Source organism: Quercus suber, unplaced genomic scaffold (assembly GCF_002906115.3).
Source record: "Quercus suber isolate HL8 unplaced genomic scaffold, Cork oak 2.0 scaffold_2, whole genome shotgun sequence".
Classification (NCBI taxonomy): domain Eukaryota; kingdom Viridiplantae; phylum Streptophyta; class Magnoliopsida; order Fagales; family Fagaceae; genus Quercus; species Quercus suber.
Genome location: NW_027069469.1, coordinates 219,229 through 241,669, shown reverse-complemented (window position 1 = coordinate 241,669; position 22,441 = coordinate 219,229). Strand labels below are relative to the sequence as shown.

General features: G+C 34.0%; 1 protein-coding gene across 4 annotated transcripts; it reads left to right on the top strand.

Annotated features, from left to right (window-relative positions):
* The first annotated feature begins 1,993 nt into the window (after positions 1–1,993).
* On the top strand, positions 1,994–22,204 carry LOC111994085 (uncharacterized). 4 transcript variants are annotated; one of them, XM_065779434.1, is made up of 19 exons: positions 1,997–2,252; positions 2,741–3,222; positions 5,720–5,920; positions 6,728–6,811; positions 7,028–7,087; positions 8,991–9,035; positions 9,931–10,130; positions 10,257–10,760; positions 11,100–11,196; positions 11,302–11,481; positions 11,907–11,996; positions 14,971–15,033; positions 15,211–15,285; positions 16,419–16,469; positions 17,154–17,231; positions 17,739–17,873; positions 20,301–20,408; positions 20,541–20,606; positions 21,615–22,204. In XM_065779434.1, the coding sequence occupies exons 2-19, from the start codon at positions 2,854–2,856 to the stop codon at positions 21,687–21,689; spliced, it is 2,481 nt and encodes an 826-aa protein (XP_065635506.1). In that variant the 5' UTR covers positions 1,997–2,252; positions 2,741–2,853; the 3' UTR covers positions 21,690–22,204. The 4 variants fall into 4 exon arrangements, with proteins under 4 accessions (XP_065635537.1, XP_065635506.1, XP_023881740.1 ...); XM_024025972.2 differs by having other exon boundaries at positions 2,528–3,222; XM_065779465.1 differs by lacking the exon at positions 15,211–15,285 and having other exon boundaries at positions 1,994–2,252; positions 2,528–3,222.
* Positions 22,205–22,441: the final 237 nt, after the last annotated feature.

Genomic DNA, 22,441 nt, shown 5'->3' with positions numbered 1-22,441 from the left:
TTATATGCCAAAAACAAAAATCTGTGATATTTTCAACTTTTTCAAAGCCAATTTGCAATATTTTACTTCAAAATTGTTGATGATGGCCTTAAATAAACTTAGACTTGTTATGTTTGTCAACTAAAAATGAATTGGACGGTTGGACCACATAATGTGAAGATTGAAACAATCGAGGCAATTTCATAGTGCAATTGAATGATGGTTTACACATGCTGGTGTGTCCAGTTTCAGACAGATAAATTGAATGTAGAATGTAATTTGGGAAATGAGCTGTTCTTTAAGGATCTAAGCTTTTCTTATATTACCTCCGTAATCAGTATGTTAATGCATGGAAAAGGTAGCTCATGAGATGGATCCATACAGAGTGGTTTCTCAAAAAAAAAAAAAAAAAGGATCCATACAGAGTGAGTTTTCATGGGACTGCCTCGAAAAGATCATTTTGCCAATGCATGATAGTCAATCACTGAATATAATACTGTCAGTTATCATACTCAAGCTTGTGGATTACGAAAAGGTAATTGGTAGATCACACACTTTATTGTACACACTGCATATTTTTTTTAAATTTAAAGTCATGACTTTTAAGTTAAAATTTTAGTTTAAAAATTAAAATATAGTGTGAGTTTCAGTTAACTTAATTAATAAAATTTTTAATAGTTAAATAAAAAATTTGAAGTTCAAATCTTGCTTACATAAAAAAATCGATTAATTTTTTAATTTGTTGATAAATAATTATCATATAAATAAATGTCATAGGTTGAAACAATAAAAAAAAAAAAAGTCAGCAATTTTTGGCCCAACAAATTGTACGTTGACTTGAAAGGCCAGTTTTAAGTTTAAATCTGCACTTCAATCCAAAAACTCTCATAATTGACAATGCCTTGGAAATTTCAATAATGTTGAATATGGATGGAAGTTAGAGAGACACAGGTAGAGGGTAGGTTTTGGTTGGTCGGATATGTCCTCGGAATGGTACACATCAAAATTGGACACTAGTGGATGTTGCTGTGAAAATTTGGGCTTGCCTGGGTTTGGCTATTGGATTTGCTCAAACATGGGTATTTTCCATTGCAAATATTTTAATGAACAGATAAATGTTATATTTACAATAAATTTTAAGTGATAAATTGTTATTAGTGAGTAAAAAAATAGTTTTAATAAAAGATTCAATTTATAATTAATAATAATTAACTACTTATAATTTGTTGTGAAAATACTATAAAAATGTTGTGGACGTAACACAATACCTTTAATGACATAACCACACACACATATACATAACTAATAACATGAGTCATGTTATGGTTATATAATAAAAGTGATAGTAGCTGTGAAACCATTAAAATAATAATGTTGTTTCAAATTACAATAAATTATGTTAATAATTAAGAAAAATATTGTTTCCTTAATATTATTTTTTACTTGGTAACTTTGATACAACTTTGGGCTATTTTTAATAATTTCAAGTTAAGTTAAGGGATATTATTGTTATTTTAAAAGAAAGTTGGATTGAGAGACAACGATAGGGATGTGATTTGACTCCAAAGGCGCAAAATTTATATGCATGTGTACTTTTTTTAAAAAAAATTTATTTTTATAACATATGCATGTGAACTTGAATATAATATATTTATTTAAGTACTTAAGACTAATATGAATACAATTGCAACTTTGAATTTAGTTAGAAAATTTAAGGTGTAACATTCAAGAAATTATATCTAAATTTTGCTCTATAACAAACTTGATTAGTAGTTCTTGTAAAAAAAAAACTTAATATTAATTATCACAAATTCATTTAAAAAAAAAAGAGGAGAATAATTTCCTTTTTCTCTTTTTGCAAAAAATTCTGAACATGAGACATTGAGACTTATACATTCAAATATTTGAAGACTGCTAAATAAATTTAATATATATAGACGTGGTTGTAAGTTTCAAATTTCCCAGTGTGACCAATGGTATTTATGAAAATGTTGGGGTGGTGACTGATATTATATGTTGTGCTCTTCTATTACAGTTTTGTTTCTTATTACAAATTGCTATTCCATTCCATTCCTATCTGACTGAGAGTTGTGTTGAAGAGCATATACTAAAAAATTATATATAGTTGTCTCTCAAAACTCACCACAATCTCTCTGCTTCTCTCTGTCATGTCTAACTTCCTCTTACTTTTTGGCCAATCCGCTCTCTATTTTTAGTATCTCTCTCTCTCTCTCTCTCTGGCTGAAGAACAAGACCTGAGAAACCCAAAACTGGTACAAATATATCTCAATTTTGACTCAGATATTTTGTTATGCTTTCTTTGCTTTGATATTTCAATTTTCTGGTATTTGTTCTCTCCGTGCATTTATTTAATCTCACCGGTCGTTATTAATGTTCCATTTCGGTTTTTATATTGTGATATCTTTAACATTATTATGAAATGTTTGGAAAAACCAATGCTTCATTTTCTCTTTTTTGGTCTCTACTTTATTGATTTGTATTGAAAGTTTGCAAATTTCTGTGCTGTGTTTGTTATTTTTGCCAACAGGGTGACAACTATATGCATTAAAAGGTTTGAATTCCATTTATGACACGTGACAAAGGGAGAAAAAGATAAATTTGTGGATGTCTTGAGCTTATTTGAATATTTTGTTGATTTGGGTATTCATGGGTAGGATCATGAAGAATTAAAAGAGAACCCATCTGAAATTTGGACTTGTTTTTTCATTTGGGTCTGCCTAACTAGATTGATATCTTGTAGATTGGGGTCAAATTCAATTGAATGGTGTGAATGTTGGGGTGGCTAATTTAATGGGGTGGTAGTTGTGATTTATTGGTGGAATGAGCATAATACGATGAACTAAGTTGTTAAAAATGGATACAAAGGAAGATGCAGAAGTGCCAGAAGAGAATCTGGCATCACCGGTTTGGGTGTTGCAGCATTTGTCTGAGGAGGTGGTTAGAGTGGCCGGTGATGCACTGCATAATATGTACCCAGTTAGTCCGAGCTTCCCACCATTGAGGCCGGAGCCGGGGCTGGGGCAAGGACACAGACGCAGTCAGAGTGTTGCTGTACCGGCATTTAATGGCCGTAGTAATAGCTTTCAGAGATTGAAGACTCGGATGCAGAAGGCTTGGAAATGGGGTAGCAATTCTCAGGAAGAAAATAATTGGCGGAGTTTCAATCCTGAGGTCTTGGCAAACCAAAAACGCCAGTGGTATCGGCTTCACTCAAAATCTCTGGTATTCTATCTTAATATTCTGATTTTTTTTTTTTTTTTTTTTTTTAAGTTCATTTAGTTAGTACTTTGTTTATATGTTTTCTGAGGTGGTAAAATGTTATTCAATATGATGTTTTACGGAAACACCAACTGTTTATACAAATTCATTATGACACAGAAATGTTACTAGTTATAATTGAGACACAGCCTTGTAATTACGAGTTTCATCATTTTGGCTCAAAAGATGCAGAATCTGTCATCACTCAATTTCTGCATCCTCTGTTCATTTATGCAGTAATGTATAGGCCTTGTGACTTTGTTATCCAGAGGAGCGTGTTCTGCATAATTTATCTCAGAGACCTCTGACGTAGGAAGCTGAATACGTACCTTGAGTAAATTTTTGGTAAATAATAAGACCTTATTAGAAAACTTGAAGACAGCATAGCTCTAGTATATTCATATACTATTGCTCAATAGATTTTAGTGATTAGGCTATTTGAAAATTCTTCTTATCAATAAAAAATGCATTTTCTGGCTAAAAGAGAGCCATATCTGTTCTGCCTGCACAAGCAAAGACTGCAAACCATAAAACATTTTGTCTCCCTTTGTTTATCAGTTTTCCTTGAAGGTGAAGCATCAAGAATAATTAACATAACTTATCTCTCCACTTCCCGCCCACCCCACCCAACAAAAAAAAAGAAAAAGAACAGAAATACAATAATCCTTATTGAATATGATTATCACATAAAATATATTACCGAATGATGTTATGCCACCTCAAGGGCATGAAAAATACTTTGTCCATTTGAAGTGGAAGTTTGTAAGCTTATTTGCTTCCTATGGTTTATTTGGAAGGGGAACTTCGCCAGAGTCCCAGGTTTGTTGAAGCTATCTAGTAATGAATTATATGATGCCTTTCCTAATTTGGAATATGTTATGAATGATTTTGGTAATATGAGAGGATGTGATGTGATGAAGATTACATAAAAGCTTGAGACCAATAAAAAGCCACAATTTTGTAGTTTGGTCGTCTCATGAGGTTCTTCAGCAAAGTTAGAGCAATGCTTTCCCTTGGCAAAATATTTGTGATTTGGGGTTCCCTTGAACATATCCTTCTTAGGTTCATTAAAGCTTTGTTGTATATCCTTATAGTGGAAGTATGATCAAGAGAGGTCATTTTATCACTTGTTGGTGTTCCCTGCATTGGAGTGATGTTTTGTGCCATCTTTGGGTCCACTCTACAGCTCTAGGAATTGTTTTCTCTCTTTTCTGTTTTGCTTTGTGCCTGTGTCTGTGGCAGTATACCTAGATCACTGTTGGATTTGGTGGCTAACTAGAGAGGGAGGTCTTGAAGTGTTAAGTAGTGGTAATGCCTGGAAAGCTGTTCCTTTGTAGTTGGTATGGTGTATATAGAGGAAGAGGGAAAAGCTGCGCTTGTTGAGAGCAGGGAGCTTCCTGTTTACTGACTTGAGATGGTGCTATAAAGGTCCTTTTTAATGGCTTTTGTTTATCTTCTTCTTCCTTTTTAGTTTCATTTTTTATTATTTATTTATTTTTAAATGGGTAAGTCATACACAACCCAATGGGTTTTGAAACCACAACCTCACTATCTTCCTGCTTTTAATGGCTTTATGCCACACCTGGCTTCATCTTTTCTTATTGTTTGAGGAAACCTTAATTTGATTGGAGCAAAATCACTAGCAATAGACTGGTAATGCTTCAAAAAATGCAAGGTGCAAAACCGATGCTCATCAGATACATATAATGACAACCCCAAGGCAACCTGCGGAACACAACCTGATAGCTATACTATAGTCTTTTTGTGGTCTATGATTATGTTTTGTGTAGACTACATACATTCTGATGGGAAAAAAAATTTCAGCTTGTTATATGTTTCTAGTTGTGCATGTAGATTTGAATTTTTTTGATTGCGTATTGATTAAGTTATTTCTTCAAAATTTTAAGGGTATTTATTAACGCTTTAACAAAAAATTTAGGGTTGGAAACACCTTTTATATGAATTATTAATGTCTGTTTAAAGTTAATGCTCCATAATATTTCCAAATTCTTCCATCCTTTCTCTGTGTTTTCACAAAAAGTTGAACTTTTTCTTTTTTATTCCTCCGTATTGATTTTGTGGCAAAGGACTACTTAACTAAGGTCATTGTCACTTTGTATTGAGCATTTGAACTATTAGTACTTATTTACTTAATTACATTTTCAAAGTTCTTATTTGTTATAATAATGGAAATCTGCTGTTTGGAGATGCATCATACAAAATTTTCTACTCTCATAGATACAAGTTTGCCCATATTGAGTGCAATTTACTTAAAGTGTGTGGATTGAGGATTTTGCTAAGTTGATATGTTCCATTATCATGTAAGTTACATAGTCGGGACATTTTTATTCTGAAGGTGACAATACTGCTTGCTTTAATTATGTCTTTTAATCTGTTCTCATGCCAATTATTTCATTTTTATTTGCCTATTTAAGTAAGTTATTCGAGAATCTTATTGTAGGACCTCACTAAATACAAGGAGCCTACCTCACTCTTTGAACACTTTATTGTTGTGGGGCTTCATCCAGATGCTAATCTTGAGATTGTGGAGGATGGATTTGCTAAAAGGAAGAAATGGGAGTTACAAATGGCAAATTCTGAAATATTAGAATTTAAAAAGCTGCAGCATCGGGCGCCTTCAATTCCAACATTGGAACCTCAGGTTGACTGCATGACTAAATTCTTTCCTGGAACCATTTTATATTTTCTCTATTTTCAACAGTATATGATCTGATCTACTGGGTCATTTTATTTGTCACACATATGCATTCAGGTTTTTAAAAAAAAAAGTATTTTAACTAGCTATCTTCTATGTTGCTTTATTACTTGCCTCATTTGATATTCAAGTTCTATAATTTTTTTCAAGATCTCTACTTGTGGCATTTGTACAGTGATCTTGTGTCTGCTTCATGTGGCACATGATTTTATAGGCACTGCATTAATAAACAATTAATTTGCAGGCGAGAATTTTTTGCCGTAATTCAAAATTTTTTTTTTTTATTCTTTATGGGAAGGCCGGTTTGGTTGTCGTCAGAATGGTCATATCTGGTTGGTTATCCATCATTGTTTGAAGTGGTGCATATGGAGGGAAAGGAATAGTAGGATTTTTGAAGTCATGGAAAGTTCTATGCCTGATCTCAAGTTGTTCTTTTTTAGAACATTATTGGATTGGCTATCAGCCATGAGAAGCCTTTCCTTTTTCTCTATTGTTGATTTATTAGATTTATGCAATATTTGTAATTGATTGTTTACCCCATTATACTTCTTGTGTACTTGGGTGACTTGTTTTCCTGATTTATATAATTTTATTACTTATCAATTTTTATTTTTATTTTTATCTGTTGTGTTTTCTTCCCTTTTAAACTCTGATGATTTATTGGTAGGTAAATCTTGAATAATGAGTTTCTGGTCCTCTACTCTTATTGGCTGACATAACTATTGTTTTATCTTTCATCTTCTCGGGTCATAGATACTTTTTAGATACCCTCCTGGAAAGAGGTTAGCCATTCGTCTGAAGGATCTAGCAGCCTTCTGTTTTCCTGGAGGTGTAGAGGTATGATCTTTCTTATTTTCTATGGTGCTATGTGCAGCTCCTGCCCTCCCCCCTCCACCACCCCCACACCCCCCCCCCCCAAAAAAAAAAACCACAAAACTCACACACACAGCACCTCTCCTAGGCCCTGTAAAAATAGAAGCTTCTTGCATTGGGTACAACCTTTTTATTTATTTATAGTGACGCTTGTCTCATTCAAGGATTATCATAGTACAGGCACGTTTGTTGGAGAGGACACCATCACTAAGTGAGCTAAATGAACTTATTTATGGACAGGTATGCCAAACCAATGTCTTGTCTTGTCTTCTATGATATAAAATATTCACCACATTTGCAAGATCTTTTTGCTTCTAATTATCTTCTTTCTGTTAACAAAACATGTTCTTTTCGATAAGGCACATTAATAGCAGTATGTGAGAAGTTGTGGTGTATCTAAGGTAGTATAGGTACTAAAAAATATTGAGAAACCATGGAGCTACATCTTTCTTCTCCTACCTTTTCTCTTCTTGTACATGCAAAATTAAATTGGTCTCTTTTGCTCGAAGAGACTCCTTGGGGGGGTGGGGTGGTTTGTAAGGTTAATACTATCCAATCAGAGCATCAAGTCATTTTTCTTTTATTATTTTTCCTCCTTTTTATAAGTTGTTCATCTGGTTTGATTTTAGAGATTATACTAGGAAATTTTATACACAAGGGGCTAATAATTAAAAGAACTAAAAGAATGTTTAACTTGTTTGTCAGTTATCCCGTGCAAGTTCAATGCTCCTTGGGCACTGAAAACTGACTTGGTAATGGATTAATTCCTGCTTCCCCACTTTCTCTCTAGAAGCTGTAGCTGCTTTGCAAATACCTCCTATTCTGGTGTTCTTCAACATTATCCATCTGCTGCACCAATGACAGCAGCTGATATTCAGTTGTTCTATATAATAATTTTAACACTCTCTCACGTGTGGGCCTAAACTCTCCCTTAATAAGTGGAGCCTAATACATGGAATTTTTAATATTTTAAATGGGAGGTAAAGTGGATCGAACTTAGAACCTCCTGCTCTGATACCATGTTAAATTACCAATTCTCCCAAAAGCTTGAACTATTAGGAAATGATGAATTTAATGATTTGACCATAATTCCAACACTATTGCTGTCTTTTCTTCATCCCACTTCCACTTAGAGGTTTGATGACGAATTATTTGGTTGGAGAAGTATGGGAGGGTTTCAAGTTATGGGGGGAGATGAAAATGAGATTTGTCCAGATTTCTTCTCTGGGGTCTCAATTTGTCCTTATATCACATCTTCATATACTTCTTTTTAATCTGTATTACTTATGGTTTTTTAGATGCTTTATACTTAAGGAGTTAATTTCTGTCCTTCTATTTTTTTTTCCACTTTCTTTCTTTTGTTTTCTTTTTGTGTCTCTAAGACGGCGTTGTTTATTCTGCCTTTGTACTTGGGCTGTTCCCTTTTTTAGGTGCCTTTTAGTTTTATTGATAAGAGACTATCTAGCAAATTTCAAAATTTTAACAATTAAAAAAATAGTTGATAAATTACCAATTGTCCCAAAAGTTTAAGTTGTTAGGAAATGGTGAATTTAATTACTTAACCATAATTCTAACATTTCCCCTCATGTGTGGGTCCAAACTCCCCGTAATAAGTGGAATTCAACACATGAGATTTTTAACATTTTAAATGGGAGGTAGAGTAAAAATAATGGTCGAACTCATAAACTCTTACTTTGATATTGTGATAAATTACCAATTGTCCTAAAAGCTTAAACTGGTAGGAAATGATGAATTTAATCACTTAACCATAATTCTAACAGTAGTCATACATAAAATTATTTGGATTTGTTAGGGGAGCCTATATTTATGTTTGTCATCCTTGTTCTGAGTTGTCATTCATAATGTACTTGGTTTTTTAAGATAATCTTCTGCAGTCATCTTCATGTAGAAATTTGTTGCAAGTTTATTTTTATTTATTTTAAGACTGAGAGATCCTTGAACCCTGGAAACAAACCCCACAGAGGGGCGGAATGCCATCAGGCCATTGGCATATTTTGTTGCAAGTCAATATGTTAATTTTATGTTTTATCTCCATTATACACAAGTAATTAAACTATTTTTTTCTACACTGTCTCTACCTTCCACCTAATAAATGATTTTTTTTGTTATATATTCCCAACAGGAGCATTTAGGCAGAGATGATTTAGCATTTATTTTTTCACTTAAGGTGAGTATTGCTTTTTTTTTCTCTATGTCATATGTATATCTAAGCTTTTCTATTGCTTTCACAATATGCTTACTTACTAGCCTTGTGTTATTCATTCACTGTGACATTAATTTACACGACTTGGATTTATGACATATTGTGCTGTCAGTTTTAGTGAAGTGGAAGCCTTTTGTTTATCCACTTTGTTCATTTTAGCCTATGAAATGATTTTCCCCATGCACTTGTATTTCTCTGTTCCTCATTTGTGTCTTGCACATTATTGTTTGACAAATATATGATCATACATTCATGCTTTGCAATACTTTTTGGTAAGTCTTGGAAAGTGTGTTTGGGTAAACTAATTTACCCTAACACACATGCTTGGTATTTATACTAACAACTTTAGTACATTAGTACATATTTACAACATGTGAATACTACTAATAACACTCCCCTTCAAGCTGGGACATATAATCCCGACTTGTTACATAGTTATTTAATCTAGTTTTGCAAAAGGGTTTAGTAAACATATCCAAAATTTGAGCTCATGTAAAAACATATGGGGCAGCAATTACTCTATTTTCCACTTTTTCCTGAACAAGATGGCCATCAATCTCCAGATGCTTAGTCCACTTATGAAACACACATTTCAAAGTAATATGAATTGTCATCTGGTTGTCACAACACATGGTCAAAGGTAACTTTGCATTAAGTCTCAACTCCTCGGTAGGTGCTTTATCCACCTAAGCTCACATGACGTCTGAGCCTAGCTCTATACTCAGCTTCTTGCACTAGACTGGGATACAACACTCTGCTTCTTACTTTTTCCTCTGTTTTGAATTCATTTGTTGTGCATTGTTTTCTGCAAGAACCAAGAGAAGGTGGTTACTGGAAAATTTCATGTTTCCTTTGTCAGGTGGCAGGCAATGCAACACTTTATGGTGTTTGTTTACATGTTCCTGAAATTGTTCAAAGGTCACCTGGTATCTTAGGCACCTCATCACCTCTTTCTCATTCATCTGGAGGATACAAGCGTTTTTTGGTTTCTGCCCCTCGTTGCTATTGTTTGCTTACAAGACTTCCTTTCTTTGAGTTACACTATGAGATGTTGAACAGGTTAGCTGAAATTGGTGTAAAACTTAGAGACATTGGTTCTCCTTGAAATTTAACCTAGATGTTTAAGCATAATGTTTTTTTATTTATTTATCTAACAATTCAATCTGTTTTACTTATCTAATGCAGTATCATTGCTCAGGAGCGTCTGAATCGAATAACACAGTTTGTCAGTGAATTGACTCTTAATGCTTATGTCCCTTCAGTAACCAAAGTACATGATCAAATGAATGGGAATGTTGAATCCCCTGAGAGGGAGTCTCTTAGTGATTGGATGGCTTCTGCCATACCTGTTGATAGTGCACTGGCCCTTACTGCTGCTGCTGCAGGAATTACACGTGATGATTTCATCTCACCCTCATCATTGAAGATATGGGAGCCTCACTCCCCTGAAAGTGTTACCACCAGTGAGGCTTCAGATTTTAGCCAAGTAAGGGAAATAGACAAAGATAGTAGTAAGAATTCACAAAATTTTGATGAATGTACTTTTGAGGCCTCAGAAACTTGTTCGGAACCTTCGGAAAGAATGTGTGGATGCTTTGAAAATGATCAAATTTCTCCAGAGGTCAGGACATCATTCACCTCTAGGAATCTCGCACTGGGGCATCTTGGGAGTTCTGAATCCCTATTCAGGTGGTAGATTTATTGTTATATTACGAGTATTTGTGTTGTTTCATTTTAGATAAGACAAACATCAGTGGAATTTTGTTGTATTGTGTTCAGATATGTTCCTTACATTGCTAGTACTTGATAAATCATTGCAACTTTGATTTAAGTAAATGCTTTTCATCTTTGTTCTAATTCTTCTGTTTTGTTTTTACTGTGTCGGATAACTTGATAGTTATGTAATGCACTTTGTATTGATTTAAGTACTTGCTAGCATCTAATATACTCCCCCCCCCCCCCTCTTCTCTCTTCCCCCAGAAAAAATCTCTGGTATTTGTCTCAGTAATATATTGTTATTTTTGGCAGTCCAGTTAGAAGCATGGAATCAGAGGATTATGATGATGAAATTTTTGCGAATTGTGATAAAGCTTTTGGGGATGACCTAATAATGGAATGGGCCAAGGTTAGTTTATAATTGCCAATATTTACACATTATTCAGTGTGGGTGGTACTGTTGTAGTATGATTGCGATTTGATTGTTGTTGGTTTTTTGGTATTCTTGTGATAGGAGAATAAAAACGATTTGCTACAGATAGTTTGTGGATATCATGCTCTGTCTCTTCCCCCAAGAGGAAGTGAACTACTTTTCCAGCCTCTTGAGCATTTACAGGCTATTGTGTATATGCGGCCTCCAGTTGCTGCCCTTGGCTTTCATGAAAATAATTTAGATTCCCTTGAAGTTGCTGAGGTATTTCTTTGTTAATGATCATCTAGGAAGCATGGACATATACACAGCATCATGCACCCACGCACACATGTTTTGAGTTATTATGGAATCTGATTTTTAAATCTTTATATATATTTGAAGCATTTCTCACCTTTCCAAATTACTACCAAAGGCCCTGTATTTTAACAAGGAAAGGTATAAAATGATTTCAATGTGTTGCAATTGTGTCCAATCTGTGTTTAATAAGTGTCCAATATGCCTGTAATGATTTTTCCCCCTAAAAGTATTATCTGAACGTTTGTCAGACATGCACTGGAGGTATGTCTAATGCCTTTTGTGTCCAGCAGTGTCCATCGGACATGGGGAAACTACATTTCTAGCTGTTTGTTGTTAGGCTCTGCTCCGTCATAGATTATTTACTTACTATTACTGAACTTTGGTTAAAGGTTGGTGCGAAGTTGGCAGCTGCTGAGGAAGCTCTTGCGCTATCCATATGGACAACTGCAACAATTTGTCGAGCGCTCTCCCTTGAAAGTGTAAGTATGACTGTCTTGGGATCTTTTCCCAAATCTGTTTTGAGTAGTTCTTTGAATATATCTTCTTCTTCTTTTCCTTTTCCCTTTAAATTTTTTTAGGAAAATATACATGTTTTGGGGCTGTTATCATGTGAATTGTGTGTGTTCTTTTCTTTCTTCTTCTGATCAATATTTCTTGGGAATAAGGACCATAATTGGCAATTTGCTATCCACTAAGGAGTTTGTTAAAAAGGGTGAAAAGCCTTCAATGAAAAAAACTTAGATATTACTCGAGAACCTATACAGCTTGTTGGACTAAAGATCAAATGCAGCCCTTCATTATGCTTGAAGTCTCATCATTGTTACAATGCAAACATTTTAAGCCAGAATTTTAAATAAGGAAGCCGAATTGGATTCCTGATCTCATAAATAATATGGTATCACATCTTCTGAGAAGCAATTGATGCTTGAATTAATAAAGTTAATCTTCTGTTAGAAAACAAGAAGCTTATATTGTAGCTAACGTTTGGAATCAAATTGTAGAATCATCACCACAGTTACACCTAGGGGCATAAATGGAATTTGCATTTACTTTTGTGATTTTTAAGCCCACTGATTTTCTCGTCAAATACCATAGATTTGTCCTTTTGTTACTTCTTAAATCAAGGATGCAATCAAGTGTTTTTAAATTGAGTTCTTCAACGGATAATTGGATACTTCTTAGACCTTTGGTTGGCAATTCTTATCTAGGAAGTTTTGGTGTGGGATGATATAGCTTTTTCAATATTTTCTTATACACACTTAAATAGTATTTCCAATCTCAAGGAGAAAATAACTCTTTCCTCATATTGCTTCATTTGTTTTTTTGGTGTGGACACAAGATATAGGCCTCCAATTATGCAGACTTATGGACATAGACACAAAAAGAAGACGACCCACTTGTGGCCTTATGCATTGAGCCTGCAAATAATTGGGCCTAAGGCCTAAGCCCAATCAATTGATGTTTAATATTTATTTATGTAATTTTATATTTTATTTTCCAATATGGTTTAGGAATTTAACTCCTTTTCTTACTAGGTTAGCAAATTTATTTTCTTTTACTACTAGGATAACAACTTTTAGACTCTATTTAAGGAATTCAGGGTTAAGTTTTGTTTTCACAGTTTGGTTGATGAATAATTTCTCTTTTGGAATTGTTCCAATCGTAACTTCCTAAGTGCTGACTTCTAAATTTGTTCTTTCTTGTTTGGTGCTAACTCCAAGAAAGCCTAATTGCTGAGTTCTAGGTTATCAATTTTTTTATTTGTTGGTAATTGTCTCAAATTCCTATTTGCACTTGGTTTCCTATTTAGCTTTTCCTGGTGTGGAATTAAAGTCTATTCCTTGTCAAATAAGTAATTATTATTTCTTGTACACCAGGGAATAGGATTTGAAAGCTCATATAGTAAAGGGTTTGGTGGCATTGGCTCAAGGGTCCTCCCATACTCTTAGAAGAAGAGTTTCTCTTGATAGAATAGAAGCTTCTTTGAAGAAGAGTAGTTTGATAAATCTTTTTAGAGTTGAAAAGATACCTGTGGTTGAGAGCTATGTTAGAGAGATTAAGCATTGTAATTCTTGTTGAGTATAGTGGATTTGATCTCTCTCTTTCTCTGTGCCAAACCACAAAAATTTCTGTGTTTTCTATGCGTGTGCTTGTTGATTTATTTTCCTTTACTGTTATTTGTTCAAATTCGTAAATCCTATTGCACAACAAGTGATATAAAAGCTTCTGCTATCCCAAAACTTGTTATTAGAGCTAATACTATCACGCAAAAAGTGGTATCAAAGTTCAAGGTTGATCCTGGTATAATTAGAGAGAAGATTTGTATGAGTTTGCAATTGGTTGATATATGTGCGCAGCAGATTGAATGTGCAAATGATGATCATCTGCTTGAAAAGATGTGTTCGGCTTAACATGGAGCTATCACAGTAAACAAGGAAAATTGCTTAGTAGATTTTGAGTCAAGGTGGAGATTTGTTAAAAATTGTCTCAAATTCCTATTTGGACTTGGTTACCTATTTATTTGGCTTTTTTTAGTGTCGAAGAAAAATTGACTTGGTTACTTTTTTAGGGTTTTCTTTGTGTGAAAGGAAAGTCTATTCCTTGTCAAAGAAGTAATATATTCTTTGTCAAACAGGTAATTAATATTTCCTGTCCACTGAGGAATAAGATTTGAAGGCTTCTATTTAGATAGTACAATAAAGGGTTTGGCGGCATTAGCTCAAGGGTCCTCCTGTAGTCTTAAAAGAAGAGTTTCTCTTGATAGAGGATAAGATTGGAAGATTAGTTTGATAGTTCTTTTAGGTTGAAAGGATGCCCATGAGTGAGAGCTTTGTAAGAGAGGTTGAGTGTTGTAATCCTTATTGAGCTTGGTAGATTTTCCTTTCTTTTCGTGGAGGAAGGTTGTTTTCTGAACCACATAAGTTCCGTGGGTGTTATTGAACAAACAGTGTAAAGAGGTTCTGCTATCCCAACGATTGATATTAGAGCTTCTGCTATTCACAACATTATTTTTCTGTTTTTCAATTGTGGTGTTTTATCCATTTTTGTTTTGTCCTGTGTCACTTTCTTTCTTATATATAAATGAAATACACCAAAAAGTTCCAAAGGAATGGGGTGAAAGTGAAAGTGCAATCCTACTGGCAAATACAACATAGAGTGATTCGCTAGATGTACACTATTTCTTACTAAAATAATAAAAGAAAAGCAATTTGTGAGAACATAAATCATTTTATAAATGACCAGTTGCAGTTCTTGTTGAACTTTTGATGATTATATATGTATAATTTATCAAATTTTTTTTAAAAAAATTTTACTCACCAACCTTTTGTTATTGTTCTGCTGATTGATAGGCTTCCATACTAGTATTTAGCCATTACTAGTTAAATGTGCTGACCAGTAGTGTTGTGGATTTTGGTAGTGAGTTGAGAATATGACGGATGTTGTTTCTTTCAGGTTTTGTCGTTGGTTGCAGGTGTATTATTGGAAAAACAAGTGCTGGTAGTGTGCCCAAATCTGGTAAGTTGATTCATTATTGAAAATAATTGTCTAATTGTCAACCCAGAGATCAGAAAGATGCTTGTGATTATGTTTTGTACTTGGCTGTTTATTTGCAGCTGTTTCCCATTCTTGATGACTAGAATGGGGTTCTTCTCATTTGAGTCTAGGCTTTGACACAAAATTCAACCAATGCAGGGTGTTCTATCAGCTGTAGTGTTATCCCTTGTTCCCTTGATTCGCCCATTCCAGTGGCAGAGCTTATTGCTTCCTGTAAGTATGATGGCATTTGGCTAGCGCCCTGTCTTGGAGCAATCATAGCCAACATAAAGAATTTTGGATATAGCTAAAATTTGAAATCAGCCATAATATACCATTGATCATTTTTTACTGGAATATTTTTAAAATCCTAAAGTTTCTGATCAGTCTGTGAAAATAGTTTAATCTGCTTCACTCCTTGTTGGTGTTCTACACTCTACAAGGTGCATATGCCTTAAAGCACAAGGTCTTCAAACCATTTTGTTTCATGGAAGTATGTTTATCTATCTATATCTGTATGTGGGTCTCTGCACACACACACACAGAGCAGGTTACAAATTGCTTTTCAAATTTCAACACTATTTTCAGCCACAAATTTTTGTAAATGATTTAAAGTTACTGATTTTCTACACCCTTTATCGATGAATGTTGAAAGACTTTCAATATTTTGAAATTTTCTGAAGTGTTGTAATTGAATCCTGTAAGTTCCAATTAATTAAGGGTGGTGGTTGGACATCCTTATTGAGTTAGTGGATTCATAAACTCAGTCCGATTAATAAAAAAGGAGGCAAGAAGTTACTTTTCCATTAAAAATTGAAAGGTTGCTAACATCATTCTTGATAGCCAGTCATTCAATCAACTACCACCCTGCTATCACCACCATAACTACCACTTCAACACTGCTAAATCACTGGAACTGGCTCTGCCACCACAATTACTGTTGTCTTCACAACCATCAACATAAAATATTGCCACCATAACAATCGCTGTTGTTGCCACCCACACTTCCACTATATTGCCACCATCGCTCACCATTGCCATCATGCAGTTTTTTCTCCACCACATCCATGTCTTTGCCAGCATGCTTCAACTCCAGAACATACTTTATAATTTGTAAATTGGAAAAAAATTAAAATTAAATGACTCTTTCCTGTTTTTATAAACAAAAATTGCAATATATACGAGCCTTAACTTCATGTTTTGGTCCTTTAATAAGGTAACTTGTTTTGATTTTCTTTTTAGTTTGTAAAAATGTTTTCAGATCAGTGGGAAATTGTTTTTAAAATGTCTTTTATGTAGTGTATTGATACTTATTTAAGGATTTGTCTGCTTACTCTTTACACTGAGTTTCTACTGATTTTTAACAGGTTTTACCAGGCAGGATGCTTGATTTTCTTGATGCACCAGTTCCTTATATTGTGAGTTTCATATACTTATTTCAGTTATATGTTTAAGTAAATATAAACAACATAAAATTGTGTAGAAATATTCTTGCAGATTACTTTCTTTCATGAGTTTCTAAAACAAGATTGTTTCATCTATAGGTGAGATGTTACAGCAAGTTTTATGTTTTTAGGGTATACATCATAAAAATTCAGTAAAATAGTGTAATAGGGATTAGGGAGGGTACTATTAGAATAATGGTTAAATGATTAAATTTGTCCACACATTAAGGGGAGTGTTAGAATAGTTATAAATGATTAAATTCACCCTTTTCTAACAGCCTAAACTTTTGGGACAAGTGGTAATTTATCATAGTATAAGAGTAGGTGGTCCTAAGTTTAAACCCTATCTCCACTCTACGTCCCATTTATAAAGTTAAAAGTCTCACATCCCCCACAAATTAAGGTGGAGATGGACCCACACGCGAGGGGAAATGTTAGAATAATGGTTAAATGATTAAATTCACCATTTTTTAATAGTTTAAACTTTTGGGACAAGAAGTGGTAGTTTATCAGTTACTGTGTGAAGTATTTTCCAAGAACTTATGTGCTTTAATATTTTAAAATTGAATATTGCACCTTTTTGTGATAATGTTATATGGGAAATTAAGTTAAAATGGAAGAGTTCACAGAACTTTGAATTGTTATTATATGTTACAGGTTGGCATTCAATATAAACCTGTTGATTTGAAGATGAAAGCATCAAATGTTGTTCATGTTAACGTTCTCAAAGACGAGGTTGGTTAGGGCTTTCAAGTTTTATTCTTTTTATATTTTCAAATTTGCTAATTGAGAAGTATATTGGCTTCAGTAGTATAACTGGGAATGGCGCCTCTGGATTTTGTCATGCTAGAATCAGAATTTGACACTATAACTGATTATTCTATTACGATTAAAAGAATTCTTGGTGGCTTGTGTGTGTGTGTTGTACCGCAAAATGTTGAGAACTTGAAACTGTAATGCAGGAAAAAAAAGAGCAAAAAAGAACAGATACGTTAGTCTGCTTTCCTAGTGCCCCACTTTCGTATTACTGTATTTCATCTTGTAAATATATCATGCATTACAACAAGCATCATTAGGACTAAGAAAGTTGATATCTCCTATGTGGTCCTATGATAGAATAAAAAAAAATAATAACTTTGGCATTTATAATTCCATTATATACAAGTTAACTGTTGTTTCAAGTTTTTCAGTCTTTTAAAGAAATTTTAACATTTAGTTACTGTTACTTTGTTGTTTGTGCAGGTGAAAATGTGTCACCTGCCTGCACTTCCCCGGCATAAAGAGCTTGTTTCTGAACTGGGGCCAATCCATGCTAGATTGTCACGTGAAAGATCGATTGCTAAAAGGCATCCTGTTTATAGGTGTAGCGATGTGCAGGTTACGATGATATGCCATGAAAAACATTTAATGTTTCTTCCAAGTCTGATTATTTTCTTGTTAGACACTTCATTGGTGGCATTAGAAAACAGAGGCAAACACATTTATCATGACAAAAAATCTAGTGAAATTTTACTGAATTTTAGACTAAGAAACTCTCTTTATTTGTTTAGCTTTAAGTCATATACTCAGTATGAAAATGATTGAAGGATATAGATGCAAAGATGTAATACTGTTTGAACAATAACTGCTTTGATCACGTAATTCTGTTATCAAGAACTTGTAAATTATGTATGATTCAATTGCAAGTTACTGGTTTCTCCCTGTCTTAGGGCAAGTCAAGACTTTTTAAGTCTTACAAAAGCATCAATTATAGATTTAACTTGAATATGGTTAAAAATAGAATTTTAGAAGGTGGCTAATGAGTTATAATTGTAAACATTTTGTGGTAATGTTACTTGGTACATTTATTCTACATTTTGTTATGGGGGAATTGGGTTTCTAGATGATTTTAGGAGTTTTTTAGAGGATAATCCACTAATGTGAACTTCATACCTCTGCTTCCTATGGAAGAAATTTACTGCATCTAAAGGCTTACCCCATTAGCCTTGAAAAGAGCTTTAATGAAATCTATTTCAAAGGTTCAATAAGATTTTTGAATAAACTATACATTTGGTATGTTTTTTCACATGTTCATATGTCACAATCTTCCACTTGGACTGATCCATCTATAAACATGACCCCCCTTTGCTGATGAAAGGGCATCTCTGGAAAATTTATATATATTATTATATATATAAAAGTAGAGACTTCATGTGAGAGCATGAGGTGCATTGTTAAAGAACTCTTTCATTTATCCTTCCACCTCACCATCTTCTAATTCCCACTATGTGTCACTCTTTAGCCTTCCACCTAAGAAAAGCTTTAAATGAATGCAACCTTCCACCTAGGAAAGATTTTAATTATCTATTTAATTTTAATTATTTATTTGTATTCAACAACAAATAACATTAGTGAGATATTTTGAGAAAGCTTTGTGCTATATTGTTCAATCATTCTTGTCATTTTACAAAACATGTTATACTCTGGGTATGTCCATATGAATCCCGCAAATTCATTTTCATTGATAAAATGGCAAGAATGATTGAACAATATAGCACAAAGCTTTCTCAAAATATCTCTTGCGTTATAAATGGGTGGTGATTTGATATTGCTAATCTTGGAGGCAGCAGTTAGTTCTTTTCGAGACTAGATTCTTGGAGTTGCTAAGCCTTGGGCATGGTAGATCTAGATTTGTTGTTGAGGTTGCATATCCTAGAGAGGATCATAACCTTGTATTGATCCATTTGGAGTTTTGAAATATATTTATGTATATTTGGAGACACATTATTTGTAGTTGTATCGTTTGTAATTGTGTTATAGAGCTCTGACTTATATTACAGTGAATGTTAATAAATTATCATGTAGATATATTGTTTCCTTGATGAAGAAAAAAAATTCCCTACAGATTCTCTTGAGGTTCGTTTTCTTATGCTTTGGACCCTTTTGGGCTTGGGGCGTGACACTGAGTGTCTTAGAAGTTTATTTCTTATCTTAAGACATTAATTGTAAAGTTAAACGCAATTATGAGGTTCTCTTGAAGGGTTATATGAACAGATAGAAGACTTTGTTATCAGAGAATTCCTATACCGCGCATAGCAGGGGTTGTCTGCCTAGTTTTAAGCAAATGTAGAATGAGGTAGCCTTCTGGATGGTAACGTCAAATGCCCCTTTTGTGCCTAATTGATGGAAAGAGGTCTAGACCTTGACATCATGGTTTCAACATACTTGTTACAGATGGTTCATTTATGGTTTCTTGTTGGTCCAAAAACTTGTTTCAAGGTTCTTAGAGATCCTGAAATTTTTATTAATATATTTTAGTTTTATCCTCTGAAGTGATTCTAGCTTCCCATGAATTGATGGCTAACAGAAGACCTTAGGAGGTTCTATGGATCAGTTTTATTCTTGTATCATGTACTTTGAATAGTAAGGAGGCTGTCTTGCTCTCATGTATTTTTTGTGCTTTTTTCCACTTCCTTTCTTATATATATATATATAGGGCTTTAGCTCACATGGCACTTCCTCCCTTCTATAAACAAGGTGGAGAGAGAGGTTGTGGTTCATGATCCACTGGGTGCATAATTTAACCTCCTCCCACCCCCCTTCTCTCAGAGAATCATAGAGTTGCCCTTCAAACCGCTGAAGGGCAACTCTATGATTCTCTGCATTCTTCTCAATGCTAGTTACTATAATATGCATATCATAATAAGTATCTTTTGCTTTTTACCACCCTAAAGCAAATAAATTTGTAGCATCAACCCACTTAGGGCTTGTTTTTTTCCTCATGCTTTATGCTTCAGGAAGCAACTAATACCTGGATTACTGTAGGCTGAAGCTGCAGCTGAGTTTTTGAATGTTATGAGATGCTACTTGGAGTCACTTTGTTTAGACCTGAAGTCTCATGCGATAACTAGTGTACAATCAAACAATGACAGGGTTAGCGTTACTAAACTCATTATTTGCTAATATTCATGTATATTTGTCAATGACAAAACACTGCAAATACCTTAGAGTGCCTAGCTTGTTATACTTCTTTGACATGTGAATCTTTGGTTATCATCTTTCCAGGTTTCTTTACTTCTTAAAGATAGCTTTATTGATTCCTTTCCTAGTAGGGACCGACCTTTTATGAAGGTAATTTTTGGTTTTTTTATTTTATATTGGGGTACTTATTCAAATTATTGTTACATTTTAACACGTGGCCTAATCTTCTCCATTTATTATTATCAATTGTAACTTTTTGAGATTTGTTCTACCATAAAATGCGTTTTAGTTTGTAGATTCCATGTGTAGATGATTTGTCATGCATTTCAAACTTGAGATAGTATGAAGACTCTCTAAGTTGTGGTTTATATGCTGTCCCCCTCTGTGTTTATTGAAAATGTAAGACACAGGCAGGTGAATTTTCATGGAATTAGAGCAATCATGTGTTTGGGAAAATTGTGGATGCATCGGCTAACATGTTATTGTTCAGCAGGAACCACTGCTCATTTTGATTTTTTTGGGGGGCAAAATAGTTTTCATTATTGCAACTGCACTGCAGTGGCAGATATGTTTACTAAGACCCATGTTTTTTGCAGTACATGTTTCTAACAAATCCATTGTTCTTAGTTACTGAAAAAAGAATCCCAGTGTTGTTACTATCTTTCTGAAGGTTAGCCAATTGGGAATAGAAATTTCTCCAGCCCTTTTAAGATTCTCTCCATGAGCAACCAATTTAGTGCTAGACTTTTTCCCTTTGATATCTATTCTTTTCTTCTTCTTTTTTCCCCTTCTTTTTGGCGCTATGTTCTCCTTAGTCCTTTCCATTTGTCTGAGGAATGAACTGTTAAGAGAACTTGTTAGCACTAAGTCTTAGCTTGTTTGTTTCGATATGAGCCTCTTTTTGTATACACTTTAGGTGTTATGAGCAAACTGTGTATACTCGCATAAGCAAACTAAATTTCTGGATTGGTGATGTTGCCTTTATATTGGTATCTATCTAACTCAAAAACTTTTTAGCATGAAAATTGATTTTGTAATAATGTAATTGACTGAAAACTAAGTCTATCTACATCTGCAATCTTAATTTTCAGATTAGTTTGAAGTCGAATGGTCAATGTGAATTTTATTGCTTATGCATTGGTTGTTCGGATTTTGCAGCAATTTGTAGACACACAACTGTTCTCTGTTCTGTCAGACACTCATTTGTCCAGCTTTGAGAACGGGTACAGTTAACATAATCCCATTAGAATTGCCATGCATCAGTACAAAATTCCTTGGTGCAAATGGAGATCCATCAGACTAATGATTAATTTTGAAGGATAATGGTTCTCTCACTGTTGGTGATGACCCCTAATGAATTTTGTCAATCCAATGGTTTGGAGCCATCAACTATGAACTGCCATGTTGCTGAAGCTTCTGACAACGAGTTTCTAACTAATGTTTAAAGTATAATCTCAAATACCACACACCAATATCTGTTGTACAGTCTAGCAGAAAGGATCATTATCCCAATCTTTTATGGTGGATCTGATGCTGGGCTTATTATAGGTTTGTGCTCCAAATTTTTGTAAATAACTAATAAAACAATTTACAAAGAAGATGCTTTTACTCCTGATTATGAAGTGTTTGATGTAATTCTGATAATATATATCAATTTATAAGGTAAATGATACTCTTTATCTCTCAAATCAGATGCAAGATGAAGTTGATGTAACTATATTAAATGCCAAAAACAGATTCACATCTTATATGTGTGTGTGGCTTCACCGTATTCTCAAAAAAAAAAAAAAAAAAAAAACCAATACATCAATTTATGTATCTTATACCATGAGTTATGTCCAGTCCATTGGGCCAGTAACCTTCATCATCAGCTGTTGGTTCTTGCAATCTAGCCTTTTTCCTCTATTATTGTTATTTCAGTCAATGGGTGCAGGCTGACAAGTTAAGTTCAGTCAAACAGTATTTGTGGATCTATATACGCATGT

Coding starts and splice junctions, on each gene's coding strand:
- LOC111994085 (XM_065779434.1), top strand. CDS start 2,854: ATGGATACAAAGGAAGATGCAGAAGTGCCAGAAGAGAATCTGGCATCA. Junction 15,034..15,210: donor TGGTAGTGTGCCCAAATCTG/GTAAGTTGATTC, acceptor CAACCAATGCAG/GGTGTTCTATCAGCTGTAGT. Junction 15,286..16,418: donor GGCAGAGCTTATTGCTTCCT/GTAAGTATGATG, acceptor GATTTTTAACAG/GTTTTACCAGGCAGGATGCT.